This window comes from Saimiri boliviensis, chromosome 1 (genome assembly GCF_048565385.1).
Source record: "Saimiri boliviensis isolate mSaiBol1 chromosome 1, mSaiBol1.pri, whole genome shotgun sequence".
In the NCBI taxonomy this organism is placed as follows: Eukaryota; Metazoa; Chordata; class Mammalia; order Primates; family Cebidae; genus Saimiri; species Saimiri boliviensis.
In genome coordinates this window covers 268,235,320-268,256,807 of record NC_133449.1, presented here as the reverse complement: position 1 = coordinate 268,256,807, position 21,488 = coordinate 268,235,320, and the positions used below count along the sequence as shown (strand labels likewise).

At 37.8% G+C, this 21,488-nt stretch overlaps 1 protein-coding gene and 1 non-coding gene across 4 annotated transcripts in view; both read right to left on the bottom strand.

Annotated features, from left to right (window-relative positions):
* Positions 1 to 21,488, bottom strand: part of ADAMTS12 (ADAM metallopeptidase with thrombospondin type 1 motif 12) — a 364,104-nt gene that overhangs the window by 340,199 nt on the left and 2,417 nt on the right. For all 3 annotated transcript variants that reach the window (XM_074386716.1, XM_003936214.4, XM_074386709.1), the window contains exon 2: positions 13,603 to 13,964. In XM_074386716.1, the coding sequence (XP_074242817.1) occupies positions 13,603 to 13,737 (135 nt within the window). In that variant the 5' untranslated portion in view covers positions 13,738 to 13,964. The remainder of the gene's footprint in view (positions 1 to 13,602; positions 13,965 to 21,488) is intronic.
* LOC120365702 (U6 spliceosomal RNA) lies at positions 18,779 to 18,882 on the bottom strand. The gene has a single exon (XR_005580580.1). It is a non-coding gene; the product is annotated as a U6 spliceosomal RNA (small nuclear RNA).

Genomic DNA, 21,488 nt, shown 5'->3' with positions numbered 1-21,488 from the left:
ACTTCAAGTTACACTACAAGGCTATAGTTACCAAAAGAACTTGGTACTGTTATAACAGCAGATACATAGACCAATGGAACAGAAAAGAGAATCCAGAAATAAACCCAAATACTTACAGCCAACTGATTTTGACAAAGCATACAAAAATATAAATTGGGGAAATGATACCCTATTTGATAAATGGTGCTGGGAAGACTGAATCGTCACATGTAGAAGAATGAAACTGGATCCCTATCTCTCACCTTATACAAAAATCAACTCAAAATTAATCAAAGACTTAAATTTAAGACCTGAAACCATGAAAGTCATAGAAGAAAACCTAGGAAAAACTCTTCTGGACATTGGCCTATGCAAAAAATGTATGACTAGGACCCCAAAAGCAAATGCAACAAAACAAAAAATAAATCAATTGGATCTAATTCAACTAAGAGGCTTCTGCACAGCAAAATAAATAATTGTCAGACTGAATAGACAACCCACAGAATAAGGGACAATATTTGCTAACTATGCATCCAAAGAAGGACTAATATCCAGAATCTACAAGGAACTCAAACAAATCAGCAGAAAAAAAAAGATAATCCCACTCAAATGTGGGCAAATGAAATGAGTACATTTCTCAAAAGAAGATAAACGAATGGCTAATAAACATATGAAAAAATGCTCAACATCACCAATTATCAGAGAAATGAAAATTCAGACTACAAGATGCTACTTAGCCCTGCAAAAGTGGCCATTATTAAAAAGTCAAATAAAAAATAGATGTTGGCATAGATGTGGTGAAAGGTTTGGTAAAAGGCAATGCTTATACACTGCTGGTGGAACTGTAGATTAGTAAAACCTCTACGGAAAACAGTATGGAGATTTCCTAAAGAACTAAAGGTAGATCTACTGTTTGATCCAGAAATCCCACTACTAGATAACTAATCAAACGAAAAAAGTCATTATATAAAAAAAGACAACCACATACATGTGTTTGTTATACCACAATCCACAATTGCAAAGACATGGAACCAACCTAAGTGCCCAATGACCAACAAATGGATAAAGAAAATGTGGTATATATACACCATGAAATACTACCCAGCCATAAAAAAAAGAAAAAAATAATACCTTTTGCAGAAACTTGGGTGGAGCTAAAGGCCATTATTCTAAGTGAAGCAACTCAGGAATGGAAAACCAAATACTATATGTTCTCACTTATAAGTGAAAGCTAAGCTATAAATAAGCAAAGGCATATAAAGTTGTATAATGGACTTTGGGCACTTAGAAGTGGGAGATTGGAAAGGAGATGTGATTTAAAAAAAACACATATTGGGTACACTACATTGTGTATACTAGTTGGGTGATGTGTGTTCTAAAATCTCAGACTTCAGCACTATACAATTCATCCATGTAACCAAAATCTACTTGTACCCCAAAAGCTATTGAAATAAAAAATACATACATATAAACACACACACACACACACATATATATATATATATGCAATTAGTTTTTAAATAATAAAAATTATGCAATGTTGGATGTACTGTTATATATATATGTCCAATAGTTAAAATTAACTGTGATATACAAATCTTCTAGATTCTTACAGAATGTTTTATCTGCTTTTTTTTGTCAATTATACTAAGTGAAATGTAACATGAAGTTTGATATGGTTTGGGTTTTTGTCACTGCCCAAATCTCATGTGAAATTGTAATCCTCAGTGTTTGAGGAGGGGCCTAATGGAAGGTAATTGGATCATGGGGAAAAATTTGATCCTTGCTGGTCTCATGATAGAGAGTGAGTTCTCATGAGATTTGGTTATTTAAAAGTATGTAGCATCTCCCCATTCATTGTTTGGGGGCCTCCACCTAGACTTCAGAGGATGTATAAAAATGCCTGAATGTACATGCAGAAGTCTCCTGCAGGGGTAGAGCCCTCATGGAGACCCTCTGCTAGGGCACTGCAGAGGGAAAAATGTGTGGTTGGAACCCCTACATAGTGTCCCCACCAGCACACTAACTAGAGGAGCTGTGTGAAAAAGAATACCATCTTCCAAACCGCAGAATGGTAGAGCCACTGCCAGCTTGAATCATGCACCAGAAAAAGCCATAGACACTCAATGTCAGCTTGTGAAAGTGCCCTAGGGGCTGTGCCCTGCAGAGTCACAAAGGCAGAGATTTCCAAGGCCTTGAGAACCCACCCCTTGCATCAGTGTGGCCTGAATGTAACACATGAAGTCAAAGAAGATTATTTTGGAGCTTTAAGATTTAATGACTGCCCAAATGGATTTTGGACTTGCATGGGGCCTGTAGCCCCTTTGTTTTGACTGATTTCTTACTTCTGGAATATATTTATTTACCTAGTTTCTGTACCCCTGTATCTTGGATGTAACTAACTTGTGTTTGATTTCACGGGCATGTAGGCAGAAAGGACATGCTTTGTCTCAGATGAGACTTTGGACTGTGGACTTTTGAGTTAATGCTGAAATCAGTTAAGACTTGGAAAACTGTTTAGAAGGGATGACTGTATTTTGCAACGTGAGAATGATGTGAGATTTGGGAGGGGCCAGGAGTAAGACGCTATGGTTTGGATTTGTGTCTCTGTACAAATCCCATGGCAAATTGTAATCCCCAATGTTGGTGAAGGAGATTGATATGAGGTGATTACCTAATGGGGACAGATTTCCCTTTTGCTGTTCTTGTGATAGTGAGTTCTCATGAAATCTGTTGTTTAAAAGTGGATAGTGCCTACCCCTTCCTTCACTCTCTCTTCCTCCTTCTCTGGCTATGTAAGATGTGGCTCCTTCCTCTTTGCCTTCTGCCATGATAAGTATTTTGAGGTCTCCCCAGCCATACTTCTTGTACAGCCTGTGGAACTATGAGCCAGTTAAACTTATTTTCTTTATAAATCATGCAGTCTCAAGTAGTTCTTTATAGCAATGTGACAATAAACTAATACAAATTTTAAAGTAAAATTTCTCCCCCCAAAAAAGAGATGAGAAAGATAAACTGATACAAATTTTAAAGTAAAATTTCTCCCCACAAAAAAGAGATGAGAAAGAAAAACAGCTTAGATAAAATAAACGAATTTCTCAGTAAACACAAAGTACTCAACCAAAATGAAATAGAATGTTTTAGTAGCCCTAGAGTGATTAAGAATATAAAAATTCATAATTTAAAAAAAACTCCCAAAAAAGAAGTCTCCAGGCCCAGAAAACTTTAATACAAATTCTACCAAACATTTAAAGATAACTAGTATAGATTCTATGCAATCTCTTCCAGAAAACAGAATTTAAGAAAACACTAACTCATTTTATAAAGTTAATATTACCCTGATACCAAAATCAGACACAAACAGTACTGAAAAGAAAGGAAAATTACAAAAGAATATCCTTCATAAATATACATGTCAGTCATTTTTTAAAATATTAGCAAATAGAATTTAGTGATATATAAAAAGAATTGTACACCATGAGCAAGGGGGATTAATTCCAGAGATACAAGGCTGTTTCGATATTTGAAAAATGAGTCAATGATACCTTAGGTAACTTGGAAAGAAAAGAGCAAACTAAATTCAACAAGTAGAAAATAAATACTAAAAGTCAGATCAGAAATAAATGAAATTGAAAATAGAAAAAAAACAATAACACCGAAAGCTGGTTATTTTAAAAGATCAATAAAATCAGCAAGCCTTGAACTAGGCTAACTAAGAAAAAAATAAAGTACACAAATTACTAATATCAGAAATGAAAGATGGGACAGCACTACAGATTTCATAGACATTAAATATTATGCATTCTCAGGTAGTTCTTTATACCAATGTTTGAATGAACATTTCTCACATGTTCATTATGTGAGAAATATTATAGAATAAAGAATAAAGGAATATTATGAACAACTATATGCCCCAACATTTGGTAACCTAGATGAAATGATTCCTTGAATGACACAATCTTTCAAAATTCAGACAATAAAAAATAGGCAATGTAAATAGGTCTGTATCTATTTTAAAAATTGAATCAATAATTAACAACCTTCCAAAAGAAAAGCATCAGACCCTGAGGGGTTCACTGGTAAACTCTATCAAACATTTAAAGAAGAAATTATGTCAATTCCCTGAAATATCTCCCAGAAGATAAAAGCAGAGGGAATTCTTTCTGACTTATTCCATGAGGTCAGCATCACCCCAACAACAAAACCAAAGTAATTGCAAGAAAAAAAACTACAGACCAATTTATCTGATAAATGTAGATGCAAAACCCCTCAACAAAATATTAGCAAATTGAACTCAAATACACATAAGAAGACATTTTTTCTGCTCCTCGTGTTCCAGCCACTCCACCTCCAGCCATGGCTAAAATGAACCCAGAAACATTTCAGGCAGGATACACAATATGACATAATCAAACAGAAGTTATACCACATATTCAAGGCTAGTTCAACATTCAAAAATTGATTAATGTAATCAACGACATTGACAGGCTAAAGAAAAAAATTACATGATCATACAAACTGATGGAGAAAAAAACACTTGAAAAAATCTAACACCCATTTATGATAAAATATCTCAGTAAAATAGAAATAGAGACAAACTTCTTCAATTTAATAAAGAATATTTCTTCATAGTTATGAGAAACTAGAAGCTTTCCCACTAAGATCAAGAATAAGGCAAAGATATCCTCTCTCACCACTCCTTTTTGACATCATATTGAAAGTCCTAGGTAATACAATAAAACAAGAAAAGGAAATAAAAGATATACTAATTGCAAAGGAAGAAATAATGTTGTCTTTGTTCACAGATGACATGAATGCTGTGTAGATTTTTTTAAAAGAACTCCTGAAACTAACAAACAATTATAATTATAGCAAGTGATTGTATCTAGCCTTACATGACACAAGGTTAATAAAGTGAATTGTTTTCCTACATACCAGCAATAAACAAGAAGTAATTAAAATTACATATTTAGGTATACATCTAACAAAATATGTACAAGATCTATATGAGAAAAAATACAAAATTCTGATAAAGGAAATAAAAAACAAGTAAATAAATGAACAGATATTCCATGTTCATGGATAGGAAGACTCGATATTATCAAAATGCTAGTTCTTTCCAACTTAATGTATAGACTCGATACAATTCCAACCAAAATCCTAGTGATTTATTTTATGGATATCTACAAAATCATTCTAAAATTTATATAGAGAGACAAAACACACAGAATAGCGAACACAATATGGAAAGAGAAGAGGAGAACTGCCACTACCCCACTTCAAGTTTAATATTAGACGTATAATAATCAAGACCACATGCTATTAATGAAAGAAGAAAAAATAGATAATCAAGTAGAATAGAGAGACCATAAATAGACCAACATAAATATAATCAACTTATCTTTGACAAAGGAGCAAGGGCAATGTAGTAAAAGACAGACTTCTCAACAAATGGTGCTGAACAAATAAACATTCACATGCAAAAATAATTTAGACATTCTTTGGGAAAACTAACTAAATAAATCTTACATTTGTCAAGAAAATTAACTCAAAATGGATAATAGCTTAAGTGTAGAACACAAAACTATAAAACTTTTAGAAATAATATAGGAGAAAAATCTAGATAACCTTGTTTTTGTCAATGACTCTTTAGATATAACATCAAAGGCACTACCCATAAAAGAAATAATTGATAAGCTGGACTTTATTAAACTTAAAAATGTCTGCTCTGTAAAAGACACTATCTAGAGAATGAAAAGACAAGTCATATACTGGAAGAAAAATATTTGCAAAAGACATCCAATAAATCAACTGCTGTCAAAATAAACAAAGAACTCTTAATACTCAACAATAAGAAAATTAACAACCTGATTAAAAAATAGAACAAAGACCATAACAAGAACCTCACTAAAGAAGATATGCAGATGACAAGCATATCATGACATTCCACATCATATGCATTTCAATGGTGAAGAAGATACAAATTAAAACAAAAAGAGATACTATCACACATCTATCAGAATGGTCAAAATCCAGAACACTGACAATACCAAATACTGAAAAAGATATGGAGCAATAGGAACCATCCTTCATTGCTGGTGAGAATGCAAAATAGTGCAGCCACTGGAAGACAATTTGGCTGCTTCTTACAACACTAAATATACTCTTACCCTATAATTCAGCAGTAACACAGTTTGGTATTTATCTAAATGAGTTTGAAAACTCTTGTCCACACAGAAACCTGCACAGGGATGTTTACAGCAGCTTTAACATAACTGCCAGAACTTAAAAGGAACAAAAATGTCTTTCAATAGGTGAATGGATACATAAAGTGTAAATCCAGATAATAAAATATTTTTCAGCTCATTTCTAAAAAGAAATGAGCTATCAAGCCATAAAAAAAGAGGGGGCCAGGTATGGTGGCTCACACCTGTAATTCCAACACTTTTGGAGGCTGAGGCGGGCAGATTACAAGGTCAGAAGATCTAGACCTCACTGGCCTACATGGTGAAACCCCGTCTCTACTAAAAATACAAAAATTAGCTGGGTGCCATGGTGCATGCCTGTAATTCCAGCTACACAGGAGGCTGAAGCAGGAGAATCACTTGAACCAGGAATTGAAGGTTGCAGTGAGTTGAGGTCATGTCACTGCACTCCAACCTGGCAACAGAGCAAGACTCCATCTTAAAAACAAAAACAAAAACAAGGGAAACTTAAAGGAATATTACTAAATGAAAAAGGCCAATCTGAAAGGCTACGTATTGTATGCTTACAACTATATGACATTCTAGAAAATGCAAAACTAAAAAGATCCATGGTTTCCAGAAGTAGGAGAGTAGAGAAATGAACAAGGTGAAGCACAGAAAATTTTCAGGGCAATGAGAATACTGTAAATAAGAATATAATGATGGACATATGCCATTACAAATTGGTCCAAACTTATACAATGTGCAACACCAAGAGTGAACTCTAATGTAAACAATAAACTTTAGGTGATAATGATGTGTCCATCAATTGTAACAAATGTACTACTCTGGTGGAGGATGCTGAAAATGGGAGAAGCTACGTATATGTGGGGGCAGGGAGATTCATGAGCTATCTCCTTTATCTTCTTCTCGATTTTGATATAAATCTAAATCTAATACTGCTTATATATATGAATAGACAGATAGATAAGTAATACTTTAAGTTCTGGGGTACATGCGCAGATCTTGCAGAATTGTTACATACGTATACACATGCCATGGTGGTTTGCTGCCTCCATCCCCCCATCACCTATACTAGGTATTTCTCCCAATGTTATCCCTCCCCAATCTCCCCATCCCATGTTATTCCTCCCCTAGTCCCCAACCCCCCAACAGCCCCCGGAATGTGATGGTCTCCTCCCTTAGTCCATGTGTTCTCATTGTTCAATGCCCATCTATGTGTAAGAACATGCAGTGTTTTGTTTTATGTTCTTGTGTCAGTTTGCTGAGAATGATGGTTTCCAGATTCATCCATGTCCCTGAAAAGGATGACATGAACTCATCCTTTTTTATGGATGCATAGTATTCCATGGTGTATATGTGCCACATTTTCTTTACCCAGTCTATCAGTGATGGGCATTTGGGTTGTTCCAGGTCTTTGCTATTGCAAACAGTGCCACAATGAACATACATGTGCATGTGTCTGTATAATAGGATGATTTATAATCCTTTCAGTATATACCCAGTAATGGAATTGCTGGGTCAAATGTTATTTCTAATTCTAGATCCTTGAGGAATCACCACACTATCTTCCACAATGGTTGAACTAGTTTATACTCCCACCAACAGTGTAAAATCATTTCTATTTCTAATACTGCTCTTAAAAAAATAAAAACTTAAAAAAATGAATCAGTGTAGTCCATCACAGAAATAGGCTAAAGAAGAAAAGCACATGATCATATCAAATGCAGAAAAGCATTTGACAAAATTCAATACCCATACATATATTTAAAAAAAAAAAGGTCTCAGAAAACTTCCTTGACTTGATAGAAATCATCTATAAAAACAAAACAAAGCAAAACAGATACTTAATATTATACCCAATGATAAAAGTCTGTATGGCTTCTCCCTAAGATTGGGAACAAAGCAAGAGATGTTGCTCCCCCATTCTTATTCAATATACTACCCAAAATTCTAGCCAATGCAATAAAGCAAGAAAAGAAAATTAAAATGCATATGATGAAAAATAAATAAATAAAACTTCCCCACTGGCAAATGACATTATTGCATACATAAAAAATCCCAAGGAATCTTCTAATAAAACCATCTTAGAGCTAATAAGAGAGTTTAGAAAATTTATAGGATACAGAGTAAACATACAAAAATTAATTATATGTTTATATACTAGCAATAAGCACATGAATACTAAAATTAAAATTATAAAAACTTAGAAAATGAGATATTTAGGTATAAATCTAACAAAATACATATAGAGCTAGGATTTTGAAAACTACACAACACTGATGGAAAAAATCAAAGAAGATCTAAATAAATCAAGATACATACCATGCTCATGGATTGCAAGACTTGACATAGCAAAGATGTCAATTCTTCCCAAACTAATATACAGATTTAATACAATTCCTATCAAAACCCCAGCAAGATTTTGTAGACAAGATTATTATAAAATTTACATGGAAGGACAGAGAAACTAGAATTACTAGAACAATTTTGAAAATGTATACTAAAATGGAAGGAATCAGTCTACCTGATTTCAAGACTAATTATATAGCTACAGTTACGAAGAGTGTGTGCTATTGATGAGACAGAACCTATGACTCAGAAATGACTCACAAAAATACATCCAGCTAATTTTTTTTTAAAAATGCAAAAGCAATTTAATAAAAGAAAAACAGCTTTTCAACAAACAGTGCTAGAACAAACAGACATCCAAACAACAAGGCAAAAAAGGAAGAAAGAGAGAAAAGGAGGGAGGAGGGGAGGAAGGAGAGCCTCTAAGTCTCATACCTCACACAAAAATTACCTCAAAATGGGTTATGGACTTAAAAGTAAAATATAAATATGAAGAGCAGCAGGAAAGAAATGGGTATAGCTATAAAAGGATGATATGAAGGATTCTTGTGATAAATATGTGTGTCATCTTGACTATATCAATGTTAAAATCCTGGTTGTGATATTGTACGATAATTTTGTAAGATGTTGCCATCAGAGGAAACTGGGTAGAAGGTACATATTAAAACCTCTTTGAATTAGTTCTTAGAACTTTATATGAATCTACAACATTTCAAAATAAAAAGTTTAACATAAAAATAACTAATAAATGCCTCTTTCAAAAATTTAATCCATATTTGAGTTTAAAACAAGAATGGAAATCTCAATGCACCCAAAGGGAGACTTAAGGCCGGAGAGTGGATGAAAGTTAAAGCAGGATGGCTCTTGAGAGATCCATGACCAGCTATTCAGATTAAGAATTAGAATTTACGCCCACCGTGCAGAGGGCTGGTCAGCCTGCCCTGGCCATTGGGGCCACCACAGCAGGGGTCTTGGAAAAATTAAAATAAAAAATAAATAAATAAAAAGAATTAGAATTTAATTTACCAGCAGGGGATAGAAATTAGGGCTAGAGTTTTTGACAAGCCAAGAACTGTATTCACTTTAGTAAAGCCTGAGCTAAGAAATGCTATGAACAGGAATTAAATAATGTGTTGTAAACAGAAATTAAAACTATTACTTTAATGATCCAGGTACACAGTCCAGAGGGTAAGTGCTTGGCAGAAGTCGAATGCCCCATGAAAAATCAGAACACCAATCCTATCTTATGCATGAGGGTAGAGTCTCACATTTTGCACAATCCTTCCAGTGCAGAAATCTAAACTGAAATACTAACAACAAATTCACTTGGAACCAATGTAGTGCCCCTGGCAACAGCAAAACCAAAACCGCCCCCACTGAAATTCTCATTCCTGAGGATAAATAAATTCAGAGTCTAACTGATTAAAGAACACAGTTCCTCCATCAAAAAGCTGAGAATGGAGCAAATCAACTAAACTGTTAAACAAATTCAAATCAGACAACTCCAAGAGAACACAGCTCCAACATCTCATTCAAGTGACCACATCCAAAACAAAGGAAGCCAGGCTTGCACCCCAGGAATAAAATGCAGATATCCTGGTCCACATGGAAGTGTTTCCTTCCTAAGAAAGACTTCTCAAATACTACGTCTGCCCCTAAAAGTGGAGAAGTGATTAGAACCAGCAGATCCTAGGCCTGCCATCCTATGAATTTGAATGTAAGGTCAGCCCTGGGTGAAAGAGAGAACAAATACACTAGATGTCAGACCCTAGACACGTGGTCAGAAGTCAGACATAGTCCAACTACTATCCTTTCAACTAGGACCACTCTAGGTGGACACTGGCAAATTTTGGCACACAAGCAAATGAACTTGAATCCAGTCAAGTAGTGCGAACACAGAAAGGAAAGAAATTCATTTGGCTTTGGTGCCTTTTAAAAATAACCAACCATTAACCATCCAATTATATGTAAAAATTTCCAAGGTAATCCTGCCAGTGGAGTGTTTCTTCTAGAAAAATCATTCACTGATTTGGATGTGAAAATTTTCCATCATCTTAACTACCACTTTGCGCTTTGAACTTTGTATGAATTTGATATCTGAATCTGAAAATGCCTATGTGATAGTACTCTTGTTCCTTGGGGCCATTTGAAATGGAAAGGGTCCTAGTATTCGTCCCAAGCCTGGGATAATGCTAAACAATATGGAATTTTTCTTAGAAAGCACAAGATGAGCCGGGCATGGTGGCTCACGCCTGTAATCCCAGCACTTTGGGAGGCCGAGGCGGGTGGATCACGAGGTCGAGAGATCAAGACCATCCTGGTCAACATGGTGAAACCCCATCTCTACTAAAAATATAAAAAATTAGCTGGGCATGGTGGCGCGTGCCTGTAATCCCAGCTACTCAGGAGGCTGAGGCAGGAGAATTGCTTGAACCCAGGAGGCGGAGGTTGCGGTGAGCCGAGATCGCGCCATTGCACTCCAGCCTGGGTAACAAGAGTGAAACTCCATCTCAAAAAAGAAAGAAAGCACAAGATGAAAGTAGGGAGCAATTTAGAACAGTAGTTGCACCCCTGGTTGCTCATTAGAATCACCTGGGGAGATCTTCTACTTTAGAGTAATATTGACCAAATACCACCTGCTAACACTCACTTATGCTAAGCCAGTGGTTGGCAACATTGACTGCACTTTAGAATCTCCTGGGGAGCCTTACAAAATGCCGATGTCTGGAATCTACTCTCAGACCAATTAAATCAGAACATCTAGGCTGTGGGGTTGGGACGTGGGTCCATTTTTAAAGCTAGCCAGCTAATCTTAATGTTGAGCCAGAGTTAAGAATAACTGCTCTAGTCCAGGGCTTCTCAAACTTCAGTGGGCATCAGAATCTCCTGGAGAGCTTATTAAAACAAAGGTTTCAGACAGGCAAATCTATAGACTGAATGTGGATTAATGGTTCCCTAAGACTGGAGGAATGGGAAAATGGGTATGTAACTGCTAAGGGATATAGGTTTACTTTGTGGGCTAATGAAAATATTCTAAAATTTATGATGATGGTTGCACAATTCTGAATATATTTAAAGCCATTGAGCTATAAATTTTAATGGCTTACCTGTATGTATGTGAATTATATCTCAATAAAGCAGCAAACACACACACACACACAGATTTGCCCATCCCCAGAGATTCTAATGCACTAGGTCTGAAGTGGAGACCATGGGTTTGTCTTTGTTATGAGCTCCCATTAAATGTGATGTTGATTCTGCAAGTCTGCAGACCATACTGCTCCATCCCATGGAAAGGTGCTCATGCTTAATAAGCATAATAATGTTTCATCATCAAGGGCTCTTTCTTCAGTTCTGGCCATAAAGGGTCAGGTGCCATGATGCTTCCAAAGTTGTCTCACAGAAATGAGAGCCAAGATTGCAAAGTGAGGATGTGACGTCAGCCCACAGCAAGCCTAGAGGTTGACAGCTGGGAAATGTTCTGCAGCTCAACGAAGCCCCTAGTAAAGCCCGGAGATAAGAGGAAAAGGAAAAGAGAAACCCATTCACCATTCTTGATGTTATGCTATGATCTAATTAGGAGGAAATGACAAATACTTAATATGAAAATCCAAATTTACAGAACAAGGCAAAGCAAGACTTTCTATTTAATGTAAAATGCAATTCATTCCCAGAGGTTCTTTGGAAAACTTAAACTGTTATATAATGTTTTATATGAATTTTCTCACAGTATTCTAGCAAAGCCAAACTCTACAGATACAAGATAAACAGAGACCTAAATTACAAAGTACAGAAATTCTTAGCAAAATGGCAGTAACAATGGGAAAATTTGGAACAAGTGCCTTTTGTAGGAATGCCAATGCCACTAGAAGGTTTGCTTAACAAACCAGCCCTGGCACAGGTGCCAAGGCCAAAATCATGGACACCTCCATACCACCTTCAGGACTCTGGGATCCCTTCCCCTGCAGTCTCTCATTCCCTAAACACACACCTCAAAAAATCTCAGCAGAATTCCTGAGCATTGTTTGCAGCTGTTGGTGGGGCTGTCACTGTTTCTGCATTTTGAGATATAGCGTATAACAGGAGAAATATTTGAACCCAAGGTAACTTGCACAGTGAATTTATTCAACGTCTCCAAGCTGCCTCATCTGGTAAAACAAGGCAAAGAGGACAATGTACACAAACCACACAGTAAACCACATATTCCAGTGTCTGGCATAATAAAATATAGTAACAGCAGCCAACATTCATTATTTACTATTTATTAAACACTCTTCACAATACCCTATTAAAAGTGTCAGCAAACTTTTTCTGAAAGACCAGATAGCAAATATTGTGCCATTCCTCGGCCATACAGTACCTACCCCGACTACTCTGCTCTGTTGTGGCAGGTCAAAAACAGCTGTAGACAATCTGTAAACACATAATATATCTGTCTTTCAATAAAACTTTATTTATAAAAACAAGAGGCAGGCCAGATTTGGCATATGGTTCATAGTTTGCCAAACCTTGCTCCATGAGGCAGGTACTATTATTATCTCCATTTTACAGATGAGAAAACAGAGGCACAAAGGGATCAACTGACCACCCAAGGTTTCCTCATGTAGTCTGATTATGAAGCATACAGAGTCAAATATTCCATCACAGCAGCTGCTATCACCATCATTATTCATAACATTCTCATTCAGTCCAAATCTAAGTTCTGCTCATTCAAAATATGCTGCCCAGCCAGTCAGTCAACAATACCTTCAGGGCTGCCTCGGAGGCTGAAGACCAAACTCAAATCTTTTCTTTTCTTCCCCCACCAACCCCGTCCTGATGTTCCTGGTTGGAGTTCTGTCTGCCTCCTCTGAACCCTCAGTGCCCTTACTCTTTGTACCTCTCAAGTTGATCTCTTTTATTTATTAAACACTTTCTCACCAACCCCTCTGGAGGCCAGGATCATCACATCACAGGGGCTTAACTCCCATATGTCAGTGCATCTGTGAATCTGTTAGTAGTAGGTCTACCAGCTGAAGCTCTAGGGGCCGGGGCAGAGGAAGGAAAGGCCAGTGCCCACACTCACCAGTCCATGGCAGGCACTGAGAGCCGCCGTCCCAACTCTGGTGCCCTGCTGCAGAACCGTGCCACTGAGATGGCAGAGGGGGGCAGAGGAAGCCATCATCTTAACATTGGAGAGGTTCCCATATCTTTTCTCCATGATGTAGCTATTGGAAAGAAATCTTCGATTGACTGTCAAGTTAAAAAATAAGTCCTTCTCCTCATAAGAAATTTTGTAATACACCCAGTCCTCTGAGCCATCCAAATCTCTCTTCCTCCTGCTGCTCGTGATGAGATGGTTCAAGCCATAGGACAGAAAATGCCCACTGGCGTCTACTCGAACTGGGCCCACCAAGTGGTATTCTGGCAGGCTCTTGATAAAATGCTCTGCAAGAAAAGGAGAAATGGAAGAACAGTGAGAGAGATTGGTAATAAGGCAAACCCATTTTTGTTTGGAACTTAGATGCTAGCTTTTTAATTACAAAATTCCACTTGAAGTTTGAAGTTGACCTGAAGTTTAGCGATCCCCTTCATCATACAAATACTGTTAACATTAAATTCCCAGAACAACTCAGATTTACCTAGTGCTCCTCCTCAGTGACATATCAGGTGTTTTATCAGGGACAAATTAAGATGGGAATTAATCCGTGAGGGATACTGTTAGAAAAGGAGCAACCTCTGAATGAGGAACAAGAATCTTTCAAGTCTAGAGTTCAGTAAGACAAATCACAGAGCTTCACTGTTGATTACAAGGCGCTTCAACACATCAGGAGCTTCCTGTTAGGTCAGATTAGAGGGAAAACAACAGAACATGGCGAACTCATCATATACATGCTCACACCAATTAGAGCAAAGAGTGTTCCATAATGTAACAAAGAATGTGCAAAAGAAGAGGGTTTTTTAAAAAATGTTTATGAAATGCATATGATAAGGGGGTATATCAGGATCTGAGGCATTGGCTCAAAATATAAAAACTGCCACTTTAAAAATGCAAGACAGGAACACTTGATCCAACACAAGAACACATACACATTTGGACCTATTCAAATTTGTCTCTCTACCACTACCTCCTTATTTTGTTCTTTGAGAATAACAAAGAATCTACCTAGCAGGGAATTTATCATCACTCTGGATTACAGACTTCTTAAAGAAAACCATTAACCATTTAGTAAGATAAACTAAACTTTTGCTAAAAAAAAAAACAAAAAACAAACAAAAAAAAACTTCTACTTGTCACCTCTCAGTTGTAATTTTGCATTTTGTAACTTGCTTTACTTTGCTCATGTAGCTTCCCCAACTAGAATGTCTTTTGCATTCTATCAAAATCCTGTTTAAGCATTCACATCTCCACTCAAATCCTCCCTCTTCATTCTCCTAGTGTCCCTGGCTAAACTTCTCTCTCCTTTCCCTGAACCCTCATGCTTTTACTTTCTGTACCTCCCAGAATGGCTTCATTTTATATTGCCTTTTATTATTTATCACCAAATCCCTTGAAGGTCAGAATCTTGTACATCACAGGTGCTCAGTTTTATAGGTTGATGTATCAGTAAACACTATTGTAGCTGGTTAATTAAAATAACTGGACTTAATGGAATACAATTATAAAAGGGCTTTTTTTTTTTTTTTCCCCAGACAACTACCTCCAAAATGATTCCAAGTGCAATCATTCTTCTCTGCCTTGGACGAAATATGGGGCAGAACACAGAGTTTCCACTCTCAGGTACTAACAAATGGTCTCCATTTTTAGGTGCAAAAAGTCCGGACGCATTAATTCCAAGTGCAGCAGCTAGGCACAACAGACCACATGGCAACATGGGTGAATTTAACAGCAATGCTCCACGAGAAACAATAAATAAAACAAGCTAATGCAGAGCTGTTTACGTTCATGGAAAATGCGCACACACTGAAACAATAATACGACGTTTTCCAGAACACACAAGAACAAGAACTACAGATGGAACCCATTAAAATGGTTTTCCATGGGGAAGAACAGGAGTAGGGAGTGGGAACAAAAATGCATAAATATATACAATAAAAAAAGCTTTTTCACAAATTCATGATAGTAGTGTGCCATGAACTGAGGTGTATAACTGACTCAGTACTTTCTCCTGCCCACTTACTCCCTAAGAAATGTCTGCACCAATTTAGTATTGGAGGACCTTCCAAGTCTAGACCTACCGAAGAGAGAAACTGTCGGTGGGGAGGTGGATGCAGTCAGCTCCTGCGGTATTTCTCTCTGGCTGCTCTTCTCCTCTGCTACTCACAGTGATGCCTCTGGCTCTTCCAGAGCTCAAACAGGGAAGGCAATTAGGGGCGGAAAATATCTTATTCAGTTGGGTCTAGCAATGGTGTCATCTAGCAATGGTGCCCTGTATGTAGCCAGTGTTCACATACTGACTGACCTCTTCTATTAAGAGAAGCTCCAAAGGCATTAGGAGACCTCTGCCCCCTTCAGGTTCCTCAATGTGAGCAATTCCTCCTCCAACTGGCTGCCCACTGCTTTCCCATCTTCTACCATTTTACTGAAACCATGTTACCCCTGCAGGGCATCCTCCTTGGCATCTTTTCAAGATGATCCACATCTGGTTGCCTCCCATGAGGTCCAAATCTGGCTCACAAGAGGAACCACATCCCTGACCTTCCCTCCACCCCCACCCCATGTCATGAATTTCAGGCCACTCCTGGCCATGCTCTTGGTCAGTCCTGTCACTAAATGTCATTCCAGCCAGTCTTTTGCCTATCAGTATTAAGGCTAAAACGTTAGTGGTCATGCTCCCCAAGCCCACACCAAGCTCTCTGAGACCTCTAACCATCCCTTCACATGTCTTGAGTTGGGGCACAGTAGGAGGAATGAATGCCCTGGCACTCTCATCTCTCCTGAAAAAATTCTGTCTCTGAAATCTCTCCACAGGCCTTTAAGCCTCTCCTCTCGAGCATACTAGGAGAGTGAAGGAATTAGCATCACACCATCACCCTGCACATCCCACACACAGTCTGAAATTTCTCTTTAAATGTGTGTGAAAAATTATTAATTTTTTTTTCTTCTCAGACTTAAGATTTTGGCAGAAACTGAGACAAAGAAAGAGTTCCATTTTAATACCCTGTTACACATGCAAGTCTGCATCTTCATCAAAACAGAAAAATAAACATCTTTTCTAGCAGATTACTTTTTCAAAAAGCCAGAGTGATTGATTTAAGGGGAGCACAAATGAAAAGCAACAGGTGAGGGGACGGAAGGCAGCAAAGCACACTGCCATGTGTGTACCTATGCAACAATCTTGCATGTTCATCACATGTACCCCAAAACCTAAAATGCAATAAAAAAAATGAATTCTGAATAAAATGTTACACTCTTCCAAGTCAAACGAGCATATAACCTATTGAACAACTCTGAAAAGAGTTGAAAATCTTATTTGTTATACCCAGAAAACTACTATAATAAAATTAAGGTTGTCTTGAAACAAACTAACAAGTATGATTCTCAATCAATCTTACATTATTAAAAAAGTACTCTAAATTTTTATGTAAGTTGATATATCAAAATAATTGTGGCAATTTTGCAGAAGTATGATCTCTTCTATAATTGCAACTGTGAGATATATTGATATACATGCATATGAACAAAGCCTTTGAAATAATGGGTAAGAGCGAAAATGTTTATGATGATGAGATTTGGGGTGTGGTTTTTCCTTCTGAAATTTGTAGTTCCTGTGTGGCTTTTCCCAATTAAAGATAAATAGGTGAGAAGGATAGGATTGAATGAGAGAGTGCTGTGCTGGCTTGTAAGATAACTATATAAAATATCCAGTAGACAAGGTAAGTAAGGCATGCCAGTGCCCCATGACACAAGGCAGTCTGACACTGGTCGCTCCTGACGCCCTGCTGGCTGTGCCCATTACAGCTGGCTGCATCCTGAGGGAAGAATTCACCTTGGAAGAGGCATCCCTTGACTGAGACCACTGGACATAGGGAGGGAAGGCTAGAGTAGAGCTCAAGGTCTCCTCAGGCAATAGAAAAGCAAAATGAGTTTGGAGTGACAGATCCACAGGACTGTTATCAGGAGGTAAGGGTGTGGGAAAAACCAGGCCAGGGTAGAAGCAGCTTTAAATGGCAGGCTAGTATTCTGCCATCCAGGCCATCTGGTGGATAGAAGCAATAATCCCAGATCTGAGTTAGAAGAACTGCAATGGGAAGGGTGCGGAGGAAGCAAACTTAATCGAGGAGTTACATCGATGTATCCAGAAAACATATTTTTCCATATACTTTCCAACTTAAAATATCCCTTATAGAAACCGCTTCTGAAGATACATCTCACAGATTTAAACATGACTCTTGAAAGCATAAAATGAAAGACGAAAGCTTGTCAAAGCCCTAGCACCTATTGCTCAAAAAATAAAAGAGCAAACAAATTTATAAATTTTGATCCAGTTGCTTTTGATCTAATGGATTTTCAAGAGAGCCAGTCTAAATTGGCTGTAGAATAATATGATGATAATAATTATAGTGTTTCATGAGCGCTTATTATGAGTCAGGTACCATAAGTCTTTCCTCATTCAATACTCACAACAGCCCTGTGACAGAGATTCAGTTGTTATCCCCATTTCATAGGTAAGGAAACGAGTGTAGAAAGTCACTATGCCACATTATACAACATTCCTTGGATTGAAACGCTGTGCCTCCTATTCCAAAACCATGCTCTAACCACCACACTTGATTAGTGACCAAAGAAAAGCCAGTGCTCTTGGCAGAAAGCATAGCAAGGTTAGCGCTAATAACACTGCTCCTAGGGACGGTGATCTGACCAGACAAGAAGTGCTTCACCTCTTTACACCTCAATTTGCTTAGCAATCAATGGACTTAGTAATTGCCTCTTTTTCAGGCAAAGTAATGGGAAGTAAGATCAGTTTTCCCTCCTAATCTGATTGCACAGGAGGCAGCTAAGCCATGGCAGCCCATAGATGTGGATGGAAATCAGAAGTCACTTACAAAGTGTGGTTTGTGTTGGTGACCCAAGCTGAGCTACTTCATCTATACAAAGGGCATAATAATAATAACATCTACCTCCCTGGTAGTCGAGTTTCTACCCTTAAAACCAACAACGCTAGTGTTTAGCTAATGAATGTTATTTGTCAAGTACGATTTTAAATCTATTAAATATATTAATATATTGGAGCCTCACTCCCAGCCCAGGAGGTAGATGCTTTTTAATGGAACGCTTCAGAGATTTGCATGTCATCCTTGGACAGGGGCCACGTTAATCTCCGTATCACTCCGATGTTAACATATCTGCTTCCAAAGTGAACATTAACTGTATTTATTCTTTATATTTATTTCTATCTTAGAGAGAATTGAATGTCTAACACACATTTTTTTTAAAAAGTTATGAAATTCCTGTAATAGAGGTTTATTTTCATAGTTACCTTCCCTGTAAGATAACTGTAACCTTGCAACACTATTTTTATTACAGAAATTTACACATGTTGAAAGGTTGTTGAAATGTTGTGAAGAACTGTGTTGTTCTCCTCAAAATTGTGAAGTATGCCACAGAAGGATGGATTTGCTCACCAACCTATTATAACTAATCCACTAACTATATAGCTTATTATAACCATCACAAAATATCAAATCTGTGGACTCTCTTCTTATATTAATAGCTGAAAACATTTCCTCCTTGCAGAATTTCTTTTGGCAAATAGAATACATAAATAATTAAAACACTTATCTGAAAACACTGCAACGTTCCCTCTGTTTCTTGCACAAGACTGGAGTTCATCTCTAATACGGAATAAAGTGCCTGTCGTGTTGATTTCACAGAGATGTAGGGAGCAAAAGAGGTCATGGAACAGACTGGCGCTTTGTAAACAGCATAGGGCAAATAAACCTAAGGGGATATGATTGGCTGTAGAAAAGAGGGAGTATGTTGTGTGCAAGCTTAATATTTCCCATTGCTCTGATACTTGGTTGTGAACCAAGAAATCCTGAGTAAGTCACAGCACATTCTTACATCACAACCGAGCAATGTGGAAAGAATACTGGGCAGAGTTAACCAAATAGCCTATTTCTATGTTTCTAGTCTCAGAAAGGACTGAATTTACCTCCATACTCCTTCCAATGACTAAAACCCTGACTTAGTTCAACTCTTAGAACTAGAAGGAACCTAAAAGCTTATTTAGTGTCTGAGTCTGTCTCCAACCGTGGAACCCTATGCAATTCCCTTTATCCTCCTGGTAAAGGGGTATTTAGTAGGTGCTCAATCATATATGTTCACTAACTGATGCCCTAGACCTCCCATTCTTATCCATAAAAGTAAAAATGGCCACCAGGCATGGTTGCTCATTCTTGTAATCCCAGCATTTTGGGAGGCCGAAGTGGGAGGATCGCTCAAGGCTAGGAGTTCAAGATCAGTCTGGGCAACATAGCTAGACCTCATCACTATTAAAAAAACAAATAAAATTTTTCAAAACTAAGAATGAGATGATCTTTGAAATAATTTGCAAGTTTAAATGTTCAGGATTTGAGTGCATTCAAAAATGTTATCAAAGTGGACATGGAAGTCTAAGGAGATTGGTTATTCATGAGGCTGTAGGTCATTTGAAAGGAAAACCCAGGCTATCCTAATCCCAAATAGCCTTAGAATTTCCTTCTCTACTAGTTTGCCCTCATCTATCCTTTCCTCTCTCTTTCCCACTCCCTTTAATTCTAAATGTAAGTCTGCTTAGAAATTTCTCCTTTGCACCAAATGTGAATTATTTGTAAAGCCACTAGGGAATTGATTATGGTTGGTGAAATGCTTTTAAAAACTGAAATTATTGGCCTAGTGTGGTGGTTCACACCTGTAATCCCAGCACTTTTGGAGGCTGAGGCGGGCAGATCACCTGAGGTCAGGAGTTCGACACAGCCTGACCAACATGGTGAAACCCCATCTCTACTAAAAATACAAAAATAAGCTGGGCATGGTGGCTCATCTCTGTAATCCCAGCTACTCAGGAGGCTGAGGCAGGAGAATCACTTGAACCCCAGAAGTAGAGGTTGCAGCGAGCCAAGATGCAGCCACTGCACTCCAGCCTGGGAGACAAAGAATAACTCCATCTCAAAAAAAAAAAAAAAAAAAAAAACACAGAAATTATTTTTAAACCAAATACCAAATATATATCACCAATAAGCTTGGAGCACTTTATAGGTTTTCTTGAGCATTGGATACTCTCAGTGAATAGCTCTACATAGAGGTGACTAGGGAAAATAATCATATCTCACTTTCCAGAGAGCAACAACCACGGCCCGGTGGTGTCTGCTTCACATCAAGCTGAATTCCCTTACAAAGAAGATGTGGCGCAAACAGAGCTGAAAACCAACCCAGGAGAATGTGTGTCTTTGAACCAAATCATCTCCCAATGCCCTGGGAAGTGCTTGCAGGCTTTGTTTGTGCTGCCCCAGAGGAGAGACTTTTCACAAAGGAACTGTTTTTCAAAGAACAACAAGCCCTGCTATTTTAAACTTGGGAGTGGGAGATTGTATCTGGACCGTTTACACAAGTGAGTGCTGGCTGATTGACATCTAACCCCAGTGCTTGCCGGCTCCAGCTTTCCAAGTAAAGCAAAGAGAAGGACTTGCTTCTGATACTTCTTGAGGCCACAGCAGATTAATTCTCCAGCAATGTTTGAATTTTACAACATGGGCAGAAAACCCTCCTTAGAAATCCTAAACAAGGATAGGCTGGTGATGTTTATCATTCAAGTGTTCTTGGGAATTAAAGGGATGTCAGAAAGCCACGGAGGACAGTTCCGGAGACTTCAGCACAGTCAGCAAACACAGGACTGGGTGAATGCCAACACAGTGCTCTGTGTGCGTGTGTGTGTGTGTGTGTGTGTGTGTGTGTGTACATGTGCATGTGTGCATGCACACACATAAATC